The following is a 21,408-nucleotide window of genomic DNA, read 5'->3' on the forward strand; positions in this document are numbered from 1 at the left end:
CTTACCTTCTTTTTTAAGTTTGGCAAGGATCCCCACAAAGGAGTAGACAAAGCCTGGTCAACTTGCCAAGACAAGTTGCTGGACTTAGTGGGTCCTTTGGCCGGTAATTTAGATATGGCTGAGTCTGCAAGGCTAGAGAATTTAGACATTGACCCTTTGGACCTTTCTCTGTGGATTCAGAGAGTGTTTTGTCTTTTTGGGAACGCTAATGCTGCCATTACGCATGAAAGAAGCAAAGGTCTTTAGCTAATGCTATATCCTAAACTAGCCAAGTTAACTACCCTCGACCTGGGCATTAAAGCAGATGGTCTACTTTATTGGGGACTACTTTATTAAGGATCTCAGCAGATTTGCATCTACGTTTGCCTCTATTGATAAAGCACAACAATACCTAAAGAAGGTTTTCAACCAGCGTGTTTTTGCACAGGCCAGTAGAGGCAGGAGCTGCTTTACCAGCCGTTCCTTTCATCAACAAGGATACAGAGGCTCATTAAACTCTTCGTACGGAGTGCAGGATTACAAACCCCAGTTCTCCCCTCAAGGGGGCAGAGGTTACCAAGGTTGTGGACAACGCAACTTCAGGAACAATAACCAACAAGGTAGGTCCTGTTTCTGGCCTTCCTCCAGTAGGGGGTCATCTTCAGTTTTTCTTAAACAAATGGAAAATGATAACTGCAGACCCCTGGGTTCTAAATATAATACAGGGTTAATAGAATTTTATCCCACTCTGTTTCAGAGGTTCTTTCCTCCCCTTCCTCGTTTCGCGACGGAGATGTCCAATTTAATTTCAGAAAAAATCTAATCCCTTCTCTCAAAGAATGTCATTCAACCTTCAATTCCGAATCTTTTAGGTTTTCTGAGCTCCCTTTTTCTTGTACGAAAGAAAAACAACAAAATGAGACTGGTTATCAATCTCAAAGCTTTCAACCAGTTTGTCGTCTATCAGCACTTCAAGATGAAAACTATACTACATCTCAGAGACCCTCTTCTCCAGTTCGGTTTCATGGTTCATTTGGACCTGCAGGATGCGTAACTTTCCGTTCAAATTCACACAGACCACATGCAGTTTCTTCAGTTCCAGTGGCAGTGAAAAACCTACCAGTTTTCTTCCATTCCCTTGGGCCTTTTGTCAGCACCATGGTGCTTTACAAAATTAATGAGGCTGGTAGTGGCTCATCTCAGATGCTGGGCACCAGGTTAATCATATATCTAGACAATATTCTGCTCATGGCCCAGAGTCGGCTTTCGCTTCTAGCTCATCTCTGTACCACTTGTTCCCTTCTTTCCCAGTTGGGTTTCATAATTAACAAAGAAATATCAGTGATGACTCCTACTCAACAAATAGAGTTTCTGAGTTTCGTAGTGGACTCTTCTTCTGCTACTCTCCATCTTCCTCAACAAAAAGTAAAGTCTATCAAAGCAGAGATTTTACGAACTCTCGGCAGTATGCAAATTTCTCTCAGATCCCTAGCCAGGATAATAGGTCTCCTGTCTTCTTCGATCCAAGCTATATTTCCCGGCCCCCTTCACTATCAAGCCCTCCAGGGCTTAAAGATTCATCACCACAGGAAAGGTCTCGCCTACTCAGATTTTATTGCTCTAGACCAAAAATCCCGTTCAGAACTCCAGTGGTGGATAGACCATTTAGATACCTGGAACGGCATAACTATCTTCGCATCAGCCCCAGATCTTGTGTTAGAATCAGATGCAAGCCTAACAGATTGGGGTGCCTGTTATGTTCCACTCTCGACTGGAGCTACTTGGTCCATCGAGGAGTCCAAATTGCATATCAACTGTTTAGAGACTTGCGGGCTCCTTTGCAATCAAAAGCCTGGCTTCCCGCCTGAATTCCCAATTATCTCGATTCTTCAGCTGGCGTCCAGATCCTTTGGCTTTAGCCACAGATGCTTTTCTTCAGGACTAGTCCACTTTGGTCATTTATGCCTTCCATCCGTTTCTCATGATCACCAGAGTTCTTGCCCAGGTCAGATGTCAGAGGGAGACGTTAGTGTTAGTAGCATCCTTTTGGCCATCGCAAGTGTGGTTCCCTCCTCTTCTGGAGCTGGCAATCGACTTCCCAGTCCTTCTTCCATCCTTTCATTCACTCCTTCTGGATCCTTTGGTTCATCCTCACAACTTAGCACTCAGCAAGTCCCTCACCCTTTCAGCATGGAAAGTGTAAGGTCTGACCAGTCTTCCATCCCTATTTCGTCAGAAGCTTCAGACTTTATTAATAAAGTCCGGGCTCCAGATACCAGAAAGGCATACAGTTCCGCTTGGTCTCTTTGGTCAAACTGGCGTATGGGAAGGAATCTCAATCCCATTTCAGCCAATATAATTTATGTCCTAAGTTTCTTGGCTGCAGAAGCCAGTGCAGGTAAGTCTTATAGGACGATTAATGTTTACAGATCAGCAATTTCTATGCATCACATCTACGTCAATGGCATGCCGACTGGAGAACATCCTCTTCTTTGTCGACTATTAAAGGGAGTAAAAGCTTCTTCACCTTCTTTACCCAAATATTCCAAATTATGGGATGTTAATGTTGTGTTGAATTTGTTTTTATCCTGGCAAGATAATGCAAATCTTTCTTTGAAAATGCTTTCTGCTAAACTTACGATGCTATTATGTCTTATTTCTATCAAACCTTTATCAGATGTTAAAGCTTTAGATATTTCTTCTCATCATTTTACTCCGACTGGAGTATTGTTTTCTGTTAATAAGCGTACTAAGACCAATTTACATTCTGTTTTCTATTGTTACTTTCCTATCAACCGTAACTTTGTGTGGGACAGTGTCTAAAGGTTTATGAAGAGCACACAGTCAATCTCAGAACGTCTTCTAATTCTCAACTCATCTCCTTTCGCAAACCTCACAAACCTGTTTCTTCTGCTACCCTAGCCAGATGGGTCCATTGGGTTATGTCCTTGGCAGGTATTGATACTTCAGTTTTTAGGGCTCATTCCTCTAGAGGAGCCATGGCTTCCAAAGCTTTCTGGGTGGGTTCGAGACTCAAAGACATTCTGAGATCGGCTGACTGGTCCAACGATAATGTTTTTAAGACTTTCTATTGTAAGCCAGTTCATATGGCAACTTCTGATGTGATTAACATGCTTTAAAAAAGTATAATAAGAGCCTCCGGGGTTGACATAAAATGTAGATTTTCCTAGTAATTTATGACAGAGTCTTCATTTTATTAAAGACACGGAGGCGAGTATTATCTCACCACAACTCTCAGTAACTGTTGTTGTTCGTTCCCTCCCTAACAGCATCCTCGATTCAACCACCACCTTCTTCATAGAAGTTGGTCAGTTTTGTAGGAACCATCTTCCTCTTCTGTGGATCCAACTCATTTCCAGTTTGGTTTTCTTCCAGATATGCAGATTCCTTCTTCAGTCTGTTCATGGTTGAACATTTGTCAAGAACTATTTTCGTTGATTTTGCCATTTTCTATAATTTTAACTATTCTTCCTATGTTCTGTCATACCAACTAGCCTCTCACAACAAGAAAAGAGGGCTGTTGCAGTCAAGTGTTATGGTTATATTGTACACTGTTATGATTGGTGCTTGTTACGATATGTTTTGAGTTCCCATTGGCTAATTGTTATCTAACCCCATGGGAATTGTAGTTTTTCTTGACTGCTGCTACTAAATCAAAGCAAGATTAGAAAGCATAATACTTGCCTCCGTGTCTTCTATAAAAAAGACTTTCCGTCATAAATTACTACAAAAATCTACATTTGAAGTCTAAAAATACAGAATCTGAAATCTAGCCAAAATGAATTTGAACCTCACGGAAACAGCCCTAATGCCACAAAGCTGTGATCTTATTTGTGGATAACCAATGCATTTACTATTAACCAATCTGGTACTGTTTCATCAATCTTCATCACAAGAACAACTTTATAAATTTCTTAAGAATCACCTTAAAACTGGCTACATGAACTTAGCATTCCACAATGGCATAGCTTATAGCCTCATAAAGGTGCCTGCTAGAAAGTTTGGCCAAATATATTATTCTTAAAATTCCAAATTACACTATCAGGGATTCTCTTTGGTGCCTTTCTAAAAAGAAAACATACTTGATGTAGGTTTCATCTAGCATATTATTGGTTTGATTTGTGTAAATTATAAGTGAAATTGGCATGTGGTTGTAATCAGGGATGTAACCCGGAGAAAACAGTCTTTGAAGTATTTTAATGCTCAAAACATTACTTCACATTCGGTCAATGTGATTCCAACTTTATTTCAAAAATCAGCTGGACTCAATTTTGCATTAAGTACTTGAATAATTGGCAGAGCAGACAGAGGACCTAAAGGGAAAACACAGTTGTTATTTGACCTTTTAATACATTTATATTGGTTTTAGCACTGGCTCTAATTTCTAACCATACCCCAAACTAGTTTCACGTTTCAATGTTAGTCAATTGTGCATTCTCCAAGTTCCATTTAAATTTCCAAATACCCTAATCTTGGTCTTAGATACATTTTATTTCAGATTATAAAGTGATTGTAATTCTCCAGGGACATTAAAGCCTTTTGTAAGTATAGAGGCATCTGAGATAAACATAGTGTGGGGTCCGCATATTGAAGGAAGGAGTTGTGCTGGCCCCCCTTCAATCTAAGCAAAAATGTTTCACATGACATTTTTAAAAATGGGAGCTCGCACAAACCCAGCTTCAGATCCTGTGATGCAGGAATATCTCAAGTGGGATTTGTTCACTTTCTTTACTCGGACCAACTTTTTAGAGTATAATGCCACAATGTCCTGCGGCTGAGCCAGAACCACCCAGACGTTTGACTTTATTCATTACTTCTTCCAATCAGCCATTTCAAAAATTGCTGAGTAGTACATAATTCACACACAAAACATAGTTCCTAACCTACTCTGAGCATGTTGACTAAGGATTGTAAAAAGTGATTAATATCTATTGCCTCACTCTTTCTTCTAAAACCTGTTTGGTAAAGAGGGAGCAAACTACTTTCTTCAACCCATTTTTCCAGATGATAAATAAGTATTTTGGACATATTGCTGAATCACTTTCAAGAAGGGTGATAATCATGTAATCCTTGAGATTGGCTTGGCTCCTCTTGCTGAATAATGGGTGTAATACTGATCTTTTCCATTAGTTCAGAACACACCATGACAGTAAGCATGCTATGAAAACTCAACATCCTGTTTGAATCAGATTATGAAGTATCAGGACCCTGGGTCACTTTAAATAGCTAATGCAGGAAAATGCTAACTTTGAGAAAGTTGGCATTTTCCTGCCTTAGCAACTTAGTACATGTAGCCTGTAACTGGTTAACATGACTGGATGTAGCTAACAGTTGTGCTTTGTGTATGTCTCCTAGAAAGCCACACCCAATTGTGAGCTTAGATGTGCCTGGATTGGCCATCACTGGTAGATTGGGAGTGAGGAACTGGGTACAGCCCCAATTACACACATGAATAGGTTGTGTCCTGCCTCCACACAAAGGTCTGCATACCCTTTGTGGTTAGGATGGACAGGGACAGGAAGGGCTTTATGCCCGAGAACTTCAAAGGGAAACCTCCAGGAACTTCTCCACAACTGCAAAAGCACAAGTGAGTATAAATACTAAACCTCAGACATCAACTCTTTAGTACATTTCTGGACCTGTAGATTCTCTACCAGAATGAAAGTTTGCTGGGCTGCTGAAAGGTCTGCCACTCTGCTCGACTGCTACCAGGCTGGACTGCTGCCTTGCTGGACTGCTCCCTTGCAGTGCTGACCTGTTGCCTGGGTGAGAGGGATGGAACATGCATCTCTGAACCCACAACACCAGAGTGACTCCAGGGGCTCGTTGGATGGCCTCCTAATCAGAAGCCTAAGCGACATAACAGGCTTCTAACAACCTTGAACTCAGCACCTGCACCCTGCCATCTGTGAATCCTGCCCTCCCAAGTCGTGCCATCCCAGTCCTGGACCCTTGCAAGTGGGCCTGTAGGTTCTCCACTAAGCCCAGTTGTAGTCCCCAATGGAAGCCCTGCAAAGCCTAGCCGCCCATCTGCCCATCTGCCAGTCTCATCAAAATCAACTCTGAGCCACGCAAAGCCCCCACAAAGCCTCACCGCACAGCTGCCAGCTCATCAGGATGGATGCACAGTAATTCAAAGCCTCAATAAGTTTTGGCACAAAGCTCGCCGGAACCAAAGCAAAGAAATGCCAATCCCTGCAAAGCCTTGTTGCACAGCTTCCTTGGAACCGACACCGGATGGCGCGAAATCTCGCAAAGCAACGCCACACAGACCATACACCAGAGTTTAAGGTACTGTGTTCAGCAGGCCTTAGTGGGTCCCTGTAGCCAGCCCATGCTCCATCACGGTCTGCCTGAATGTGTGACATTGTCCCTGTCTGGTGAAATCAGATAACCACATTTGGCAATTTGTGTTTTTCAGTGCTATTTTTCACTAAAACCTTTCAGAATTAATATCTCCGTTCTAATGATTAGAGTTTGACTTTTTGGTCTTGTTGTATTAAAGCTTATTTTTCTAAATTGCTGTGGGATCTTTATTTGGTGTGTTTTCACTTTGTTACGTTTGAAGTGTTGCACAAATACTTTACACATTGCTTCTTAGTTAAGCCTGACTGCTCTGTGCCAAGCTACCCAAGGGTTAAGCACAGGTTAATTAAGGTTTGCTTGTGGCTTCATCCTGAGAGGAATTGAGGTTTCTGCTTGAAAAGGGCCTCACCACCCTCTATCAGTAACCTAATGTCTTACAGTCCTTGGTAGCATACATAGTTCAATCTGGTCCAGCAACAGATAGGTAGCCTTCCCCTCTGAGACTTTTCCTTATTGTTTTTGGAGCATTGGATTCTTCTGAAGTTAACTTGCTATTCTATTGGGGTGCAATCCTGTTTTGTTGTACAAAACCACAAACCCCTTTAATGCCCCTGTATATGGCATGTTAATTAGAAGGCGGCAGTGACTGTCAAGCAGTTGCGCATCATAGTCCGTCGACCGCTAAGTGGGGAGTGCTCCTGCAATTTCTCACAGCCATAGAGATCCAAATGGATGCTGTGCCTAGTCAGAAGAAATGCTGCGCTGACTAGAACTGTGGTGGTAATTTTGAATCACAATGGTCACATTCCTGCCAAGTCTAAGGCCAAGAGGAATCTTATCAGATTCTCAGAAAAGGACTCCAAATGAACAGATCAGGAAGCGTTTGCCCTAAACAGCGAATAAGATGTTTACACAAGGTGGTTTCTGACACAGGTTTTATGAGTAACACCTTTCTAGTTCAGAAGAAGGGCAAAGGGCCCTATCCAGTTATAAACCTTAGGGAATTCAAAAAGTGGTTGGTCTTCCGAGATTTCAATCTGGAATAGATCTACCCACCCAGGGATATCCACAAACAGGGAAACTGGATTATGCGTCAGGATTTGAATAAAGCTTTCTTAGCAATTTACATTTTTCAACCCCCCCCTCGCAGATTATTGCAGGACCTGTGGAAACACAAAGGTTTACAAATTCAGGGCACTACGTTTCAGCCTATCATCAACACGCTGGCGCATCACAAAGGTACTGAGACCAGCCAACAAAGCACATAACATTTCTAGGTTTTGCCACACAGATGACATAGGTGATACTGAAGCTTCCTAATGCAAAGGTGGCAAGCATAAAGTAGTTAAGACAAGCTATGAAAAAGTCCAAAATATCATTAGACAAAGTAGCTCAGTAGATGGGATTTGGCATTATCCATCCAGGCAATATTCTCTGGAGTTCATTATAAAGCTATTCAAAGTTTTAAGCAGCCACAACTGAAAAGAGGATTGATGTATTTGGAACAAGTGACCCCTACATCAGAGGCCAGAACAGACAATTTTTGGTGGCATCAAAATATGGAATATGTGAATGGCAGGGAAATATTTGGATTGATGCTAGACCTAGTCATAGAATCAAATGCCAGCAGATTAGGAGGCAGGAAGTCAGAGGAACAACTAGCTTTACACATCTACTGTCACAAGCTCGGGGCAGGATAATTTGCAGCCAACTGCTTGATGGAAGGCAAGACAAAACATTGCATACTATTAAAGACAGGCAACATTTCTGCGACATATATCATGTGGGGATAACTTGCTCGAGGATACTTACAAAACTTGCCAAAGGCCTCTGGCATTTTTGTCTTGAGACCCAAAAAGCAGTAATTGCTGAAAATCTTCCAGGTCAACAAACACAACAGCGATCTAGCAATCATGCCCTTTCAAGATGCCAACAGGTGCCCTGGTTCCCAGTTCTGAAGGAATTTTAATGGGCTTCACAGATTTGTCTCCCACACCTTCAGAGCACTGTGGCAGATCCATTGATCTTGTGAGGAGGGGTTGCTCAAGCTCATGGCACAGAGGATTACACTAAACTCTGGAGAATCCCTAGCTTTTCAGAATATGAAGAATGTACTAAGGGGGCCTAGGATAGCAGCACGATTCAGGCTTGGGGAAGCTGAACTAACTTGTAACTGGAACTAGGTCTGGATTCTGTGGGGCCTGAGCTTGCCTAGGTCTTGAATATTCTTCACCCAGAAAACATCAAACTTACAAGTCGATGAATACCTGTAGATGTGCCATTTTAGCAGGCCACGTCTTGGTGGATGGTGTTGAAATTGGTTAGCATCCAATGGTTTGTGAAGGTATTGAGAAGTGGCATGCTCTATACCTCCAGAACCAAGTATTCTAGTCTTCGGGAAGTCAAGCAGGTCCTAGTATGTTCCTTTCTAGGCAAAAGAAGTAATATCTGTCCAGGAAACAATCATCAGGTAAGCTAGCTATGCTTCTTTGGTTTCATGCAGAAGAGATGTAAGAGCACAGGACCACTAGGACAGAATGAATCAATTTTTGAATTAATTTTTTTGACTGTCAGACAAATTAAGTGTAATACTAACATAATCTCCAGAATTCAAACATTCCCAAAGTTTTGCGAGGCAAGCTGCATTAAAACCTGAGGCGATGGCAAAAGAGTTAATTGACCTGATGTCAATTTGCCAACAGAAAGCTCTTCACATCAGTGTAATCCCAATCTATAGCGGGATGGGGAACAAGGGAAGCAGATATTGATTTCTGAAGATTTATGTGCACATTGATCTAGGGGTGTGTGGCCTCCAAGGCCTTCACTCAGGTGCTAGTTAAGAAAATAATATATAGGCAGCAGATAGGTTATCTGACTCCACCTTCAAACATGTCTGCTTCAAGCCAGTAAGAGATGTAACTTGACTGACTTTAATCTTGAAGTAGCATATTCCACGCCTCCGGTCCCGATTTATTAGCTTTCAATTCCATTAGGGACATGGAGGCATGGATTGTCCCAATCGGTAGATAAAGGATGTTGTAAATATCTGGAGAAAATAACCCAGCCCTTTGAAGACTTAAGAAGTAAGAATTGGTTAATAATGTACATTATTGTCTTATGGATATTTACTTCAGTTGAGAAATTGATTATATTATTCATATAATGGTTGTAGTTGAGAGTGAATGTCGTTATAAAAACTTTTGTTTAACTGATGTGGATCAACATTAGGAAAGACTGCAACGTTACATAAAGAATCGGAGGTCGTAAGAAGAAAGCGGGAAAGAGTTTGATCAGGAAATACATCTGCTAATATGGATGTGATTGGATCTTGTGGACTACATTTTTCTCAATGGTTGATGGGAAATGTAGGGTTGTTATTAATGTAACTGGTGGTAAATAAAGTCATAAAAGAAAATTATGATTCATCTCCATGTCCTTAATTGAAATGAAAATTATCTTCATGTTTGCTAAGAAATTTTGGATTACTTTTAAAATTGGTAATCTCCCAGGTGGCGCTTTGTTCTCCATATCACAGTTCAAAAAGCTATTTGCACAATAGGTTGCTGGAACTCCTTACTTTTAGCCCTACATTTAAAATGCCTTCTGTGGTTATATTTGAAAAACTAACTCGTACGCAGGATACTAATCCCCCTGCAAGTCTATCATGCTATTGAGTTTTTATTGTCTGCAAATTAAGACTAGGGTAGATTGCCATTACTATTTGAGCCAAAGACCAATTCTCTTGGAGACAAAAAATATTATATTTAAAAACTAATTCATCACTATTGGATTACATTTTCAAAAAGCTTGCAATATTCACCGAAATTATACTAAGTATGTTAATCTTTGCTTCCATCAAAGCAGGCACTGATAACAGCTAAGGATTTCTCTTTGTTATCCTATAATAAAAGATTTGAATGCAGCTGCTAACCAAGATGAGTTCTTCTCTTTCTCAACACAACACGTTTTTTTTGGGGTGCCGACTAGCAGGCAAACACCTCTTCACTACTCTTGTTCAAATAAGACTGAAATGTTTTGTTGCTTCCTTACACTTTTTAAAAAAAATAAGGTGTCTATCTCCATGTCCTTTACTACTTAAATAAAAACTGTTGTTCTTTAAGATTTACAAAATACGCTTTAGCACATTCTAAGATCTATCCCATCTCCAAGAAATGTTTTTGTGATTCTGTATAATTTTCAATAATAGTGAATAACAAAATAACTTTAGTTAGTTCTGTAGAATGATGGAAGGATGAAGTACCTAAACCACAATTAAGTGTAAATAATACTTGAAGGATATAACTTGTCGATATTAGGGTTGGGCAGAACTTCAGAATTTCACTCCACAAAATTACATGAAAACTCAGTGAGATTCCACGGAATTCCACGAGCAGTCATAAATCAGTATGTTGCACAAATTTTTAGCACCAGGAGCTTTGTCCCCGCTGAGAAATCAAACAGCAATCAGGAGGCACTGCTGCTTGACTTGGTTTATTGCCACTCAAGTAAATTTCCTACTCGAGCGTCAGCTTTTCCAAAGCAAACCGTTGCGACTGCCCGCCTTGGAAATATCTTGCTGGTTGCCCTCCTGGTGCCCAAAACCCACACCAGGTCACACCAATTCTCGTTCATGCTCACCAACTTACCATTGGTGAGCCGCGCTCAAGAAGAAACTCCAAAACATGGCATTTGGTGGAATTTAGCCGGAACTCAGCGTTACATACATAACACGGAGTGGCCAAAATGCCGTCGGCGGACCAGAATTTATAACCCACCCCTACTTGATATATGGCTCAAACGTGAAATAGTGCTAGATAATTTTTAAAATAATACTTTCACCATATTTCCTTTGTGATTGACAGAGGGGCCTGAAAATCATGAGTGCCTCTTCCGATGGGTATTCCATAAGAGGCTTCCTCCAATACTTTTGCTCCCTCTTTATTGTTCATGGCATATGTCACAAAATCATACATTCTTCAGGCTTTTTATCACAGGTCAATATTACTGTTTCATTGGATTTTGTTTTATGAGGGTTACATTTTATTAGTAAGATGCAAGCTTTTTCAACTAAACAGGGAGTGTGTGCATCGAGTCATGTTCAGCATCATCCCACATATTAGTTAAATCTGTGTTAAATAAGGTATCATCTCGAACCCAATCATACCGCGCATCTTGGCTGAACTTTGTTTTTCTCAAGGCTGAAGGAATTATGGCTAACTAGGGAACTGGAGATTCCTCTGAGACCTTGGGCAAGCTTATGCAAAGAAACACAAAACCCTTGACCGCTTATATCTCAAACAATTTACCAAACATCAGTGGTGTCGCAGTGGATGTGTAGTGAGAAACATGTTTGGTGCTCTTATAGGCATGATACACTCGTGACTACTGGCATTACCCAAAAAAAAAAAAGAAAAACAAGGCCCATTTCTTCTATGTCCTATCGTGAAAGGTCCATAGTAATGGATGACATTTCAAACCCCTAAAAGAATATGGGGATCATCATCAGGACTCACAATCTGATGGAGCCGGAGACAAGAGAAACGAACTGAAAGAGAAGCACATAAAACATCCAGAATTAGGATAGGAATAGAATTGGATTACAGTGTGAGGCTGAGACATTAAAATGTAGAAATACTCATGGGACAAATATTAGGGTAGACTGCTGTAAGAAGACGAAAAGGCCACACCAACAAAGGGGTTATAATAACAGCAGGCACCACAAAAAGGTGGGGTCTTTAGGTGTGTGAATAAAAAATAGAGGTCACTAATTACCTGAATGTAGGCATCCCTCCAAGAAAAGAGATCAGGTCAATAGGCCCAGGGCTGCCAATGCTGCAGTCATCCACAACTATCAATCTAGAGTATTTCAAGAGTAAAATAAATACTCCAGAGGAAAACCAAAAAATTACAGAAAATGTCCAAAGCTGGATGTGGGAGCCTTTGATGCCATTAGATCCAGTACCAAAGGGGACTGAAAAAAGAAGAGGATGCAGGAAAGAATCTGCTGTGATGAGCTTAAGCCCAGGTCTGCAAGGGAGTACTGCATGGGCTTTTACCGAAATCGGAAGGCACTGGAGCTTGTTTACACTGACTTAAGCAAGCGGTATGCATGAGGGAACACTTATCCTGCCCAGGATATTGAGTGTAAATAAAAAGGGACAAGTGGGAGTGAACATGGTCAGGTCAGTAGACACTCTCCGGGTCGTGCGGCAGTTCACATCAAAAGGTCCTAATATCTCATTGTAGGGACAGCTTTTTTGCTATTTTGAAAGGGTAAGAAAACAGCAGAGAAGTGCACAATATAGTCCTTTAAGGAGGCTAATCACACATAGGACAGAACCTCACAGACAGCATGAAAGAAGTGGATAAGGATATCATAAACTATAATACTGGGCATCAAAAAGGAAATCCAATAAAGAGAGGACATAAACAGTCATACAGAGGATCAACTACCATTATACAGTAAACAAAAAAAGCATAAATTACAGAGAGCACCATACCACCAGATCAATTGTTAATGAAAAAATAAACAACTGCATTCATTTCATAAAATTATTCAGAGTTGCTTGAGATAAAGTCTGAATTAAACAAGTCTGTTCAGAAGGTCTTATCTTGGAGTCCACTTTTTGTTGATGGCTCACTTAGGCCAGTCCATTCCTCTTGACAGTTCAAACTGGTCCTCATGGTATCCATCCTTAGAATCAACTTGAGTTATTCCTTGCTAAGGCGCTGTTCCATGTTTCTGCCTCTTTCTGGGAGATTAAGGAAACTGATCACTTGCCATTTTATATCATCCTCTGTATGACCTTCAGCAATGAAGTGTTCCACTAAGGGGCAGTGGGGACCCTGAAGTGGATACAACTGCAATGTTGGCAAATTCTGATCTGCTATGTTTGTCCAATATAAAGTTTCCCACATGGCCATGTTATACTTTAAATCACATTAGAAGTATTATAGTTTGAGAAACCTCTTAACAGTATCTTGGAATTGATATGTGAAAATGTTTTGGATTCTATACAGAACTCTCATGCACTACAATGGCTGCCTTTGAAGCGTCTAATCACTGGAGATAAACCCCAGTGATCCCTCAAATTATCTGGCTATTTATCAGGTGTAATAGTAGACCTGGCAAGGTGATTTTTGTAGTTTTTTTTCTCCATTTTTGTAGGAAAACATTGGTGATTCCAGAGCAATGGCCGCTGCTGTTAATACATTACAATGCTTTTTTAAACCAAAGTCAAAATGGGAGAGAAAGTGGCCACACATACAAGCCTATCAGATGTACTTTCCTTACTTTGCAATGTAAGGAGTGTGTCTCTGGGACAATACCAAACTTGTTTAAGCGAGTGTCTTACTAAGCGTTTGGGATACCCTCTTGCTGTGAATTTGTTGTATAATATCTCACCTTCCCTAAAAAATGGATTTATGGTGGGAATTATGTTGGATCCTTTATAAGGAGATATAGGGTAAGGAATCCCTTAATGACGGAGGATGAAAACTAGAATATTCCAACAGGTTATTCCTTTCAGATGGCTTAAGGTAAAGTGTTGTGTACAAAGTACTGTTTTCCACTTTAAGAGTGACAACTAAGAATGGGATTTAATTTGTCACTAGTTAAAGTGACAGTCAGTCCGTTGCATTTTAGATTCAACCATTTATGAAAAAGCATTTATTTATGAAATAGCATTAACGTCTCATGGGAACCATTCCAGACTCCGAGATATCAATATACTGCTTCCATATTACACTTTGGTGTCTGAAAGGGTTAGATTGAGAGAGAATGATTGAGGATTTCAGACTGTCCATATACAAAATCAAAAACTCCAGGGCAAAGGCCGCTCCCACAGATGTGTCTTTAGTCTGCATAAAAAAGTAACTGCAAAATCTTTTTTTTTTTTTTTGATAAGGTTAATGTAAGCATATCCATTATGAAGGTGGTTGGGATCTGGTGTGGTCTGGGTCTAGTTTTGACAAAATTACAAAAAACCCTAATCCCTTCCTGTTGTATTATATTAGTATATAAACACTCAATGTCCATGCTAACCAGTAGGCATTCATTTTGTGAAAATGGCATATCCTCACCCAAGTTTATGAAATCCATGATGTCCCAGATGTAGCATGATGCGACTTTGTAAAAAGGTTTAATGAAAAAAATGAACATTTTCCTATGGATTTTACTAGAGACCAGGATATGGACACTGTAGTTCTGCCTGGGGATTAGATTCGTTCTTTTGCATTTTGGGAAAGGTATAAATCACCGGAGTATGTGGTTTTGAAAAACATCAAAAAGAATTAGATGTTATGAATAGCTGGGGTCCTTGCTTTAGGACCACACGTTTTTCAACAAAAATGGAAAAAAACCTAAAAGATCACCTTGTCAGGGCTGCTAATATGCCTCACAAATCACCAGATACTTTGATTGATTACTGGGGTTTACCTTCAGTAATTGGACACTTCTAATGCAGCCACTGTAGTGCATGCCAGTTTTGTAGAGAATCGAAAACAATTCACGTGCCAATATTGAGATACTGTTAAGGTGTTTCTTAAACTGTAATACTTCTAATATGACTTACAGCGTAACATGTCCATGTAGGAAACTTCTGATTGGTTAAACAACACAGATCAGAATTTGTATTTGTCAACATCGCAGTCCGCTGAATGTTCTCACTCTGCCTCCTTAGTTGAACACAACTACTGAAGGTCACACAGAGGATAATCTAAAATTGCAAGTGATCAGTATCCTTGAGATATCCGAAAGAGACTGTAATATGGACCAGCTTCTTAACAAGGAGGAGCTCAAATGGATTTTAAGTATGTATACCATGAGGACTGGCAAAACCATCAAGAGATATGGGCTAACCTAATTCGAGCCAGCAGCACACAATCAACTATAAGACACTTTGAACAGATGTATTCAATTCAGTCTGTCACAAAACGTTTTCCGAATGATTTCCTGAAATGACTACTGTTCTGTATTTTTTCCACTAACAATTGCTCTGGTGATGATAGGTTGTTCGCTGTAATTGTTGCCTTTTTTTGTTCACCCAGATAAGGGTGTTTGATCCTCTGTACTACTGTTTATATTCTCTTTATATTATATTTCCTCTTTGACACCCAGTATTACTGTGTATGGTATCCCTAGCCACTTTTTGTTTCACACTTTCCTTGAGGTTCTATTTTGTCTACATGTGATTGGTCTGCTGGTACGTCTATATTGTGCACCTCTGCAGTCTTCTTACCTTACCAAGATGGCCGCTGTCCCTACAATGGGAGGCTAGGCCCTTTTCCCTAGAACCTGGAGAGTGCCTGCAGACCTGAGCATGTTCCCACCCACTTGTCCCTTTTCAATTACATTATCGTAGGCAGAATAAGCATTTTCCTCATGCACACTGCTCACTTTAATACAGTGTACACAAGTGCCTTCCGATTTAAGTACAAACCCATACAGTTCTCCATTGGAGACCCAGAGTTAAACCCATCGCAGCGGATTCTCTCCCACATCCCCTTCTTTCCCCAGTCCCTTTTAGAACTGGATCTAAGGGCACCATGGCAAACAACCAGCCTTGGAAATTTTTGTCATCCTCTATTTTTCCTGTTATTACTGTTTTCCCCCTGGAGTATTAATTTTACTCTTCAACTACTCGAGATCAGTGACTGTGGATGACTGCCCAGGGCATACTGACCTCATCTCTTTTCCTGGAGAGGCGCCAACATTCAGGTAATTAGTGACCTTCATGTTTTTTTACCCACAGTCTCAAAGATCCCTCCTTTTTGCGGTGCCTTCTCTCAATGACAATCCTCTTTTTAATGTGCGACCTTTCAATCTTCTCACTGCAGTCTACCCTGATCTTCATCCTGAAAGTGTATCTAAATTTCATGTCTGAACCTCGCACTTTAACCCCATTCTACTCCTGTTCTAATTATGGATGTTTTATGTGTTTTTCTTTCAGTTCATGTTTCTCTTGTCTCAAGCTCAATTACAGAGTCCTGATACCCATAGGCCTCAAGGGGATTGAAATGTTGACCACCGATATGGACCCTTCCGCAGTTGAACTTAGAAAAAATGGGCTGTGTTGTTCTTCCTTTCTGATACACATTCTTGGTCACCAACTGTCACAAGTGTGTGTCATGCCTATAAGAGCACAGAACACGTTTCTCCCTGTGCAGTCTTTAATGTATTTAAAGAAACGAATTGAAAGAAACTACTTACTTGATCCTCAGAATCGACACTTGCATGTTTGTGGAACTTGATACGGGAGACAATTTGACTAAAGCAGTCTGTATATATGCAGAAGGAAATGAAAAACAAAAAAAGGAAGCCTAGGTGCACACTGTCTTCAGCCATTTGTGATAGCTCTTAAGCATGCTCGAGTCCGTGCCTATTTTGGCAAATGTTCACAGAGAAGAGACTTTGGAGGATCGCATCACTGACAGGATGTTTAGTTCTGATACTCTTATGACTGCATGAAGGTTTCTAGGAGGGCTGAAGACCTAACAGAGCAGATGATTTTCAGGGAGAAGGCTGTTGGTCAGAGTGAGCTGCCTTTGCGCCAACTACATTTTTAGGGTCACATATCTGAAGTAGATGGCGTAGACTGTGGAGACCAATGTGCATTTTCCATTTCCTTCCATTTCATTTCAAAGAGGTGTTTCAAAACTTTACTCCTCTTCAAATTTTTTGAGCTTGGATCATTACTTTTACAATTTGGATATTACTGACTGCAATCATAGTGGCGGTATTCTGCAAGTTCTACTCCTAACCTGGTCCGAGGGGAAGACAGTGATGACTATTTTATAATGCAGACTTGATTGTGCCCCATTCCAGGTGCCATACAAAACAAGCAGTTGCTTCCAAAGGAATTGTTTGTACACTTAAATGTAGGAGGTCTTTTAATGAATCTTCATGGGGAAGGTTGAACATCAGACATTTTCCATATGTAGGAGAAAAAAAAACTGCTTAGACAGCAAAAAATGTAAGGCGTGCTTGAAAGCACCAACACCTTGGTAGATGTGTATTACAGCAGGGAGACATCACTAGACCACCTCCTTCCTCCCTCTTTTCTGGATTACTAACCAAGTGCCTTTGGGCAGTGGTAGAAAAAAATCTGGCTGCTTCCTGCATTTTAAGACTCTTAACTCACCTTGGAGACATATCTAGTAAAGTAATGTTTAACCACATATAAAGTACATTCGCTTTTGTCAAACCAGCGAATGGATGGTGGCAATATACCTGTGGTCCTGGAGTGGCATGGCTTATAGGGGGTGCAAGGTGCTGCTTACCAGAAGTCAGAATGCCCTCTTCCCAGCCATACACAGTGACAGCTGAACAGCCTAAAAATATAATTAGCTGGTGGCCTGGGGATGCTCCCAGTAAGCTGATCTTGCCTCTTAAAGGCCAGGGATATCCTCCAATATGCCTCAAAGCTGAGATGGCTTTTGACTAAACATTCAGGTAATGAGTGACCTTATTTTATCCTCAGCTCCAAAAATACCCCCTTTTAGTGGTTCCTGTTCTCAATTACATCCCCTTTTTTAAAGGTGTGGCCATTTATATCGCCCCCCCCCCCCCTTTTTTTTTTTTTTTTTTTTTTAAAAGGTGTGGCCTTTCAATCTCTGGTGACTTTAGCTTCAACAGCCTCGTTGTAACTTCCCAGCGAGCTTAGGGTTGCAGACGGAGGAGGTGGGCTGTGTACACGACAGCATTCTGTACCCTGCTAATGCCTGTAGGGGATGGGACCGCACTCCCCCCTATGATTGCATAAAGTGACCCCATAATACACGGTGTTTAAATAAAAAATGCTACCAACATATACCGGACCTATCTCACATTCCCTGTGAAATAAAGGCAACTATGCCTCTGATGACCAGTCCATCTTCGGCTTTTGGGCTCAAATAATCATAGATGTAACTTCATGGTCTACGTTGTGAGCCACAAAAAGGCAAGGAAGACAATAAACGGCATCTGTGCCTGTGATATATTTACTAACACTCAGCAGAACCAGATCTTGGGACATTTTGAAGTTCTGCAAAACAAATCCGAAATGGATTGTGTGACAGAACAACAAAGAGGAGGTGCATTATTTTTCAGGTGTCAAACTTTTGATCACACTTATAAAACCAAGGAGATGCATTTTACAGAACATTGCTAATTTCCGATCATCTAGGGCAATTATAACACCTTAAATAACCACTCTGACAAATAACTCGCTGAATGTAGTAATTCATTATTTAATCCACTTAGTTTCCGACCATTTATGGGCAATTCTTTTATAATACAAAAATAACCACTCTGACAAGGAACTCGCCGAATGTAGTAATTCATTATTTAATCCATTTAGCACATGGGCAAGTGCTTATTTTGATGTACAGCAGGGGCAGACCAATAATTCAGGAACAGTCTTTATAAGGACGCAGCGCATGAAGTGAGCATCTAGGCAGGAAAAGTTAGCATAATTCCTAGGACCAATTTATTCAGGATGTACCTGGAAAAACCAAACATTTTAAACACCGTTCATTTGATTCAAAACCTGAAGAAAATCAGCTAAAATGTCCATGGCATATTTATCTATATATGTACATACACACAAATAAAAAACATATACAGTTTCCACCCTCCCTTGTACACTTTTTATTATCTGTCATCTTTTTGAAAACTTTATTTCCTTAAAAGAGGCGAAATTGTAGACAATTTCTACAATATCCTTTATAAGCCACCACAGTACAGGACGCCCTCACCAGACCTGTCCAACATTCAAGGGCACAACATTTAAGGTGGAGCAACCCGTATCCATCTGGACCTCAGCTTTAAGGGGAAAAGAAATGGACTTCCTCCAATTTCATCAAAGTTAGCATATATCACAATGACATGCAGAGAGGAGTGGATATATTTTCCTATGTGCTTCCTACTAAGCCTATATGAGGTCCATCCAGGATAAGGTCAGCCTAAACACAACTCTATAAGCAAGGGAGCAACACAACTAATATGCCCAGGGCTTAATTATCAAGACCAGAGTGTCTAGTGATGTTGACTTGCAGTGCAGACCGCAGGTCTACAACCGGGCCCTACATTATTGGTTTGCTGTGGTTCGCTGGGAATACGGTCGTGAACAACTTCTTGCTAATCTTGTATAGGCTCCCGGGTCCCAAAAAGTGACTAAGCCAAGAAATAAACACTGTGGGGAATAGAGCGCTATTCGAGTGGCCAAAAAACATAAGAGCAAGGAAGAGCGTTACACAAGCCACCCTTGGCATTTACTCCTCAGTGTGTTTTTCTCTGCTCCTTCTCTGCATGGACAGGACTTTCACACATACTGTAAATACGTTTCTAATTTGGTTGCATTAAACAAAATCCCTACAAGGCGGCGAAGGAAGGAAGGCACATCAGTTAGGGTTGTCATCTAAGATCTCTTTCACAAATGAAGCAACATCTGTCTCTCGAGTATTGTGTAGGATGAAGAACGGATGAACCTGAAAAAAGGAGATAGAAAAAACAAAAAAATTAATCTTGTACTTACAAATCTTTATTTCGGCACCTATGGCCATAAAAGCACATAAAAATGTACACAGTGTTGCACCTTCCATTGCATTAAGATTCAATAAATACAATGAACATATATGAATAGTAGCTGGGTACAAAATACAATAAAAAATACAAACATCCATCCATCCATCCATCATTCCAACAAGAGCACTCGAATCCACCATAATTGCCCCTCTAACCTGTGTGCATTATGAGAAATCACTCGATAAAAAAAATTATAATAAAAAGGTAAACTATCATTCATCTCATCGAGGAATACTAGTTTCCACCATGGTAACCTGCGTACACAGACATTTTATATATAGTACCAAGATTAATTGTAAAAACAGACAGTGCTAGCCTTAAAATCGCTTAAAACACAGCCTGGCCTTCATTCATGGCCAGCCCTGTCCTTTAATTAAAATATTCACTGGGGTGCATGCAAAAGCAGTAAGTAGAGTATGACCTTGCCCAACCCCCAATTGGGCAATGGTTAACTACACTGTCTGGGTGGATATCTTAGCTCGCTTATGCCAGACACTAAATAAAAAGTTGCTTACAGAATAAACAATGGGCTCTTCAGTGTTTGTTGCAAATAAGCATATTGCCACCTGGTACTCCCCAATACCTAGAGCTAGACAAATGGGCCTAAGCCAGCGCCGTCTTATGTCTCGATGCACTTGGCATACAACAAAGTGATTCACTGTCTCAGGCACAGAGTTACAGACAGGACAAAAAACGTGTGTGTCATCTTTGCACTAAGATCTATAAAAAGCATTCAGTGGTAAACAACCATATCTAAAACACAGGTAAAGGCTTTTCGCCCTTGGGGGAGTTATGGTATCTAGGAAGTCTTCAAACACTAGCACACGCTTGGTCCTCAAAAACATTTCAGTTAGATGGCCCTGCTTGGCCCCCGATTGTTGCTGCTCCGAGATGTGGTGCCAAAATACCTTCTTTACCGGCTGTTTATCTGAATTACAGTTTTGGCCTGGCTGCTCACAAAGTACCTTGAGCTTCAGCTTCGTACACGAAGAGTAAATGAAACTCAACCAGGGAAGTTTTCGGGCCGCATCTAATCTTAATAAATGACTAAAAAAGGCTCTGTAAGTGGCCAGTTCAGGGATAGGCCAAATGCGAACCCAGTAGAGAAGGGGTTTTAACTGGACAAGGTCTGTCACCCCGTTGCAAACCAAGTCATACCGCAGAGGGGTAAGTGGTGTACTTACTGTGACAACTACAAGCGCCCTAAATAAGTTATTTTCTGCAACTGCTAAGTTATATGTTTTAGTATAACCCCAAATTTCAGCTCCATAGATGGTGACAGACAAGTCCTTGGCGCGATATATCTCAAAAGCAAGCAAAATAGAATGGGTTGTAGTCGTTCTGAAAAAACTAAAAAACTAAAAAATAAATAAAAAAAAAAAAGGCATTTGACTTATGTGACAACGTCAAAGAGCTCTTTAAGATTTGAGGGTCCCATTTAATATTGTCTGACAGAATAATACCTAGGTAATCAAAACTGGACAACCTTTCAAGGTTTACACTGCCCACTCTAACATTCTTCAAACCTGCAGGGCACT

At 40.6% G+C, this 21,408-nt stretch overlaps 1 protein-coding gene across 4 annotated transcripts in view; it reads right to left on the bottom strand.

Moving 5' to 3' along the window:
- Positions 1-18,510: 18,510 nt before the first annotated feature.
- The window catches only part of MAP2K3 (mitogen-activated protein kinase kinase 3), a 285,373-nt gene continuing 282,475 nt past the window's right edge, over positions 18,511-21,408 (bottom strand). For all 4 annotated transcript variants that reach the window (XM_069210033.1, XM_069210035.1, XM_069210036.1 and 1 more), the window contains one exon: positions 18,511-19,773. In XM_069210033.1, coding sequence (XP_069066134.1) covers positions 19,687-19,773 — 87 coding nt within the window. In that variant the 3' untranslated portion in view covers positions 18,511-19,686. The remainder of the gene's footprint in view (positions 19,774-21,408) is intronic.

Source organism: Pleurodeles waltl, chromosome 10 (assembly GCF_031143425.1).
Source record: "Pleurodeles waltl isolate 20211129_DDA chromosome 10, aPleWal1.hap1.20221129, whole genome shotgun sequence".
NCBI lineage: Eukaryota > Metazoa > Chordata > Amphibia > Caudata > Salamandridae > Pleurodeles > Pleurodeles waltl.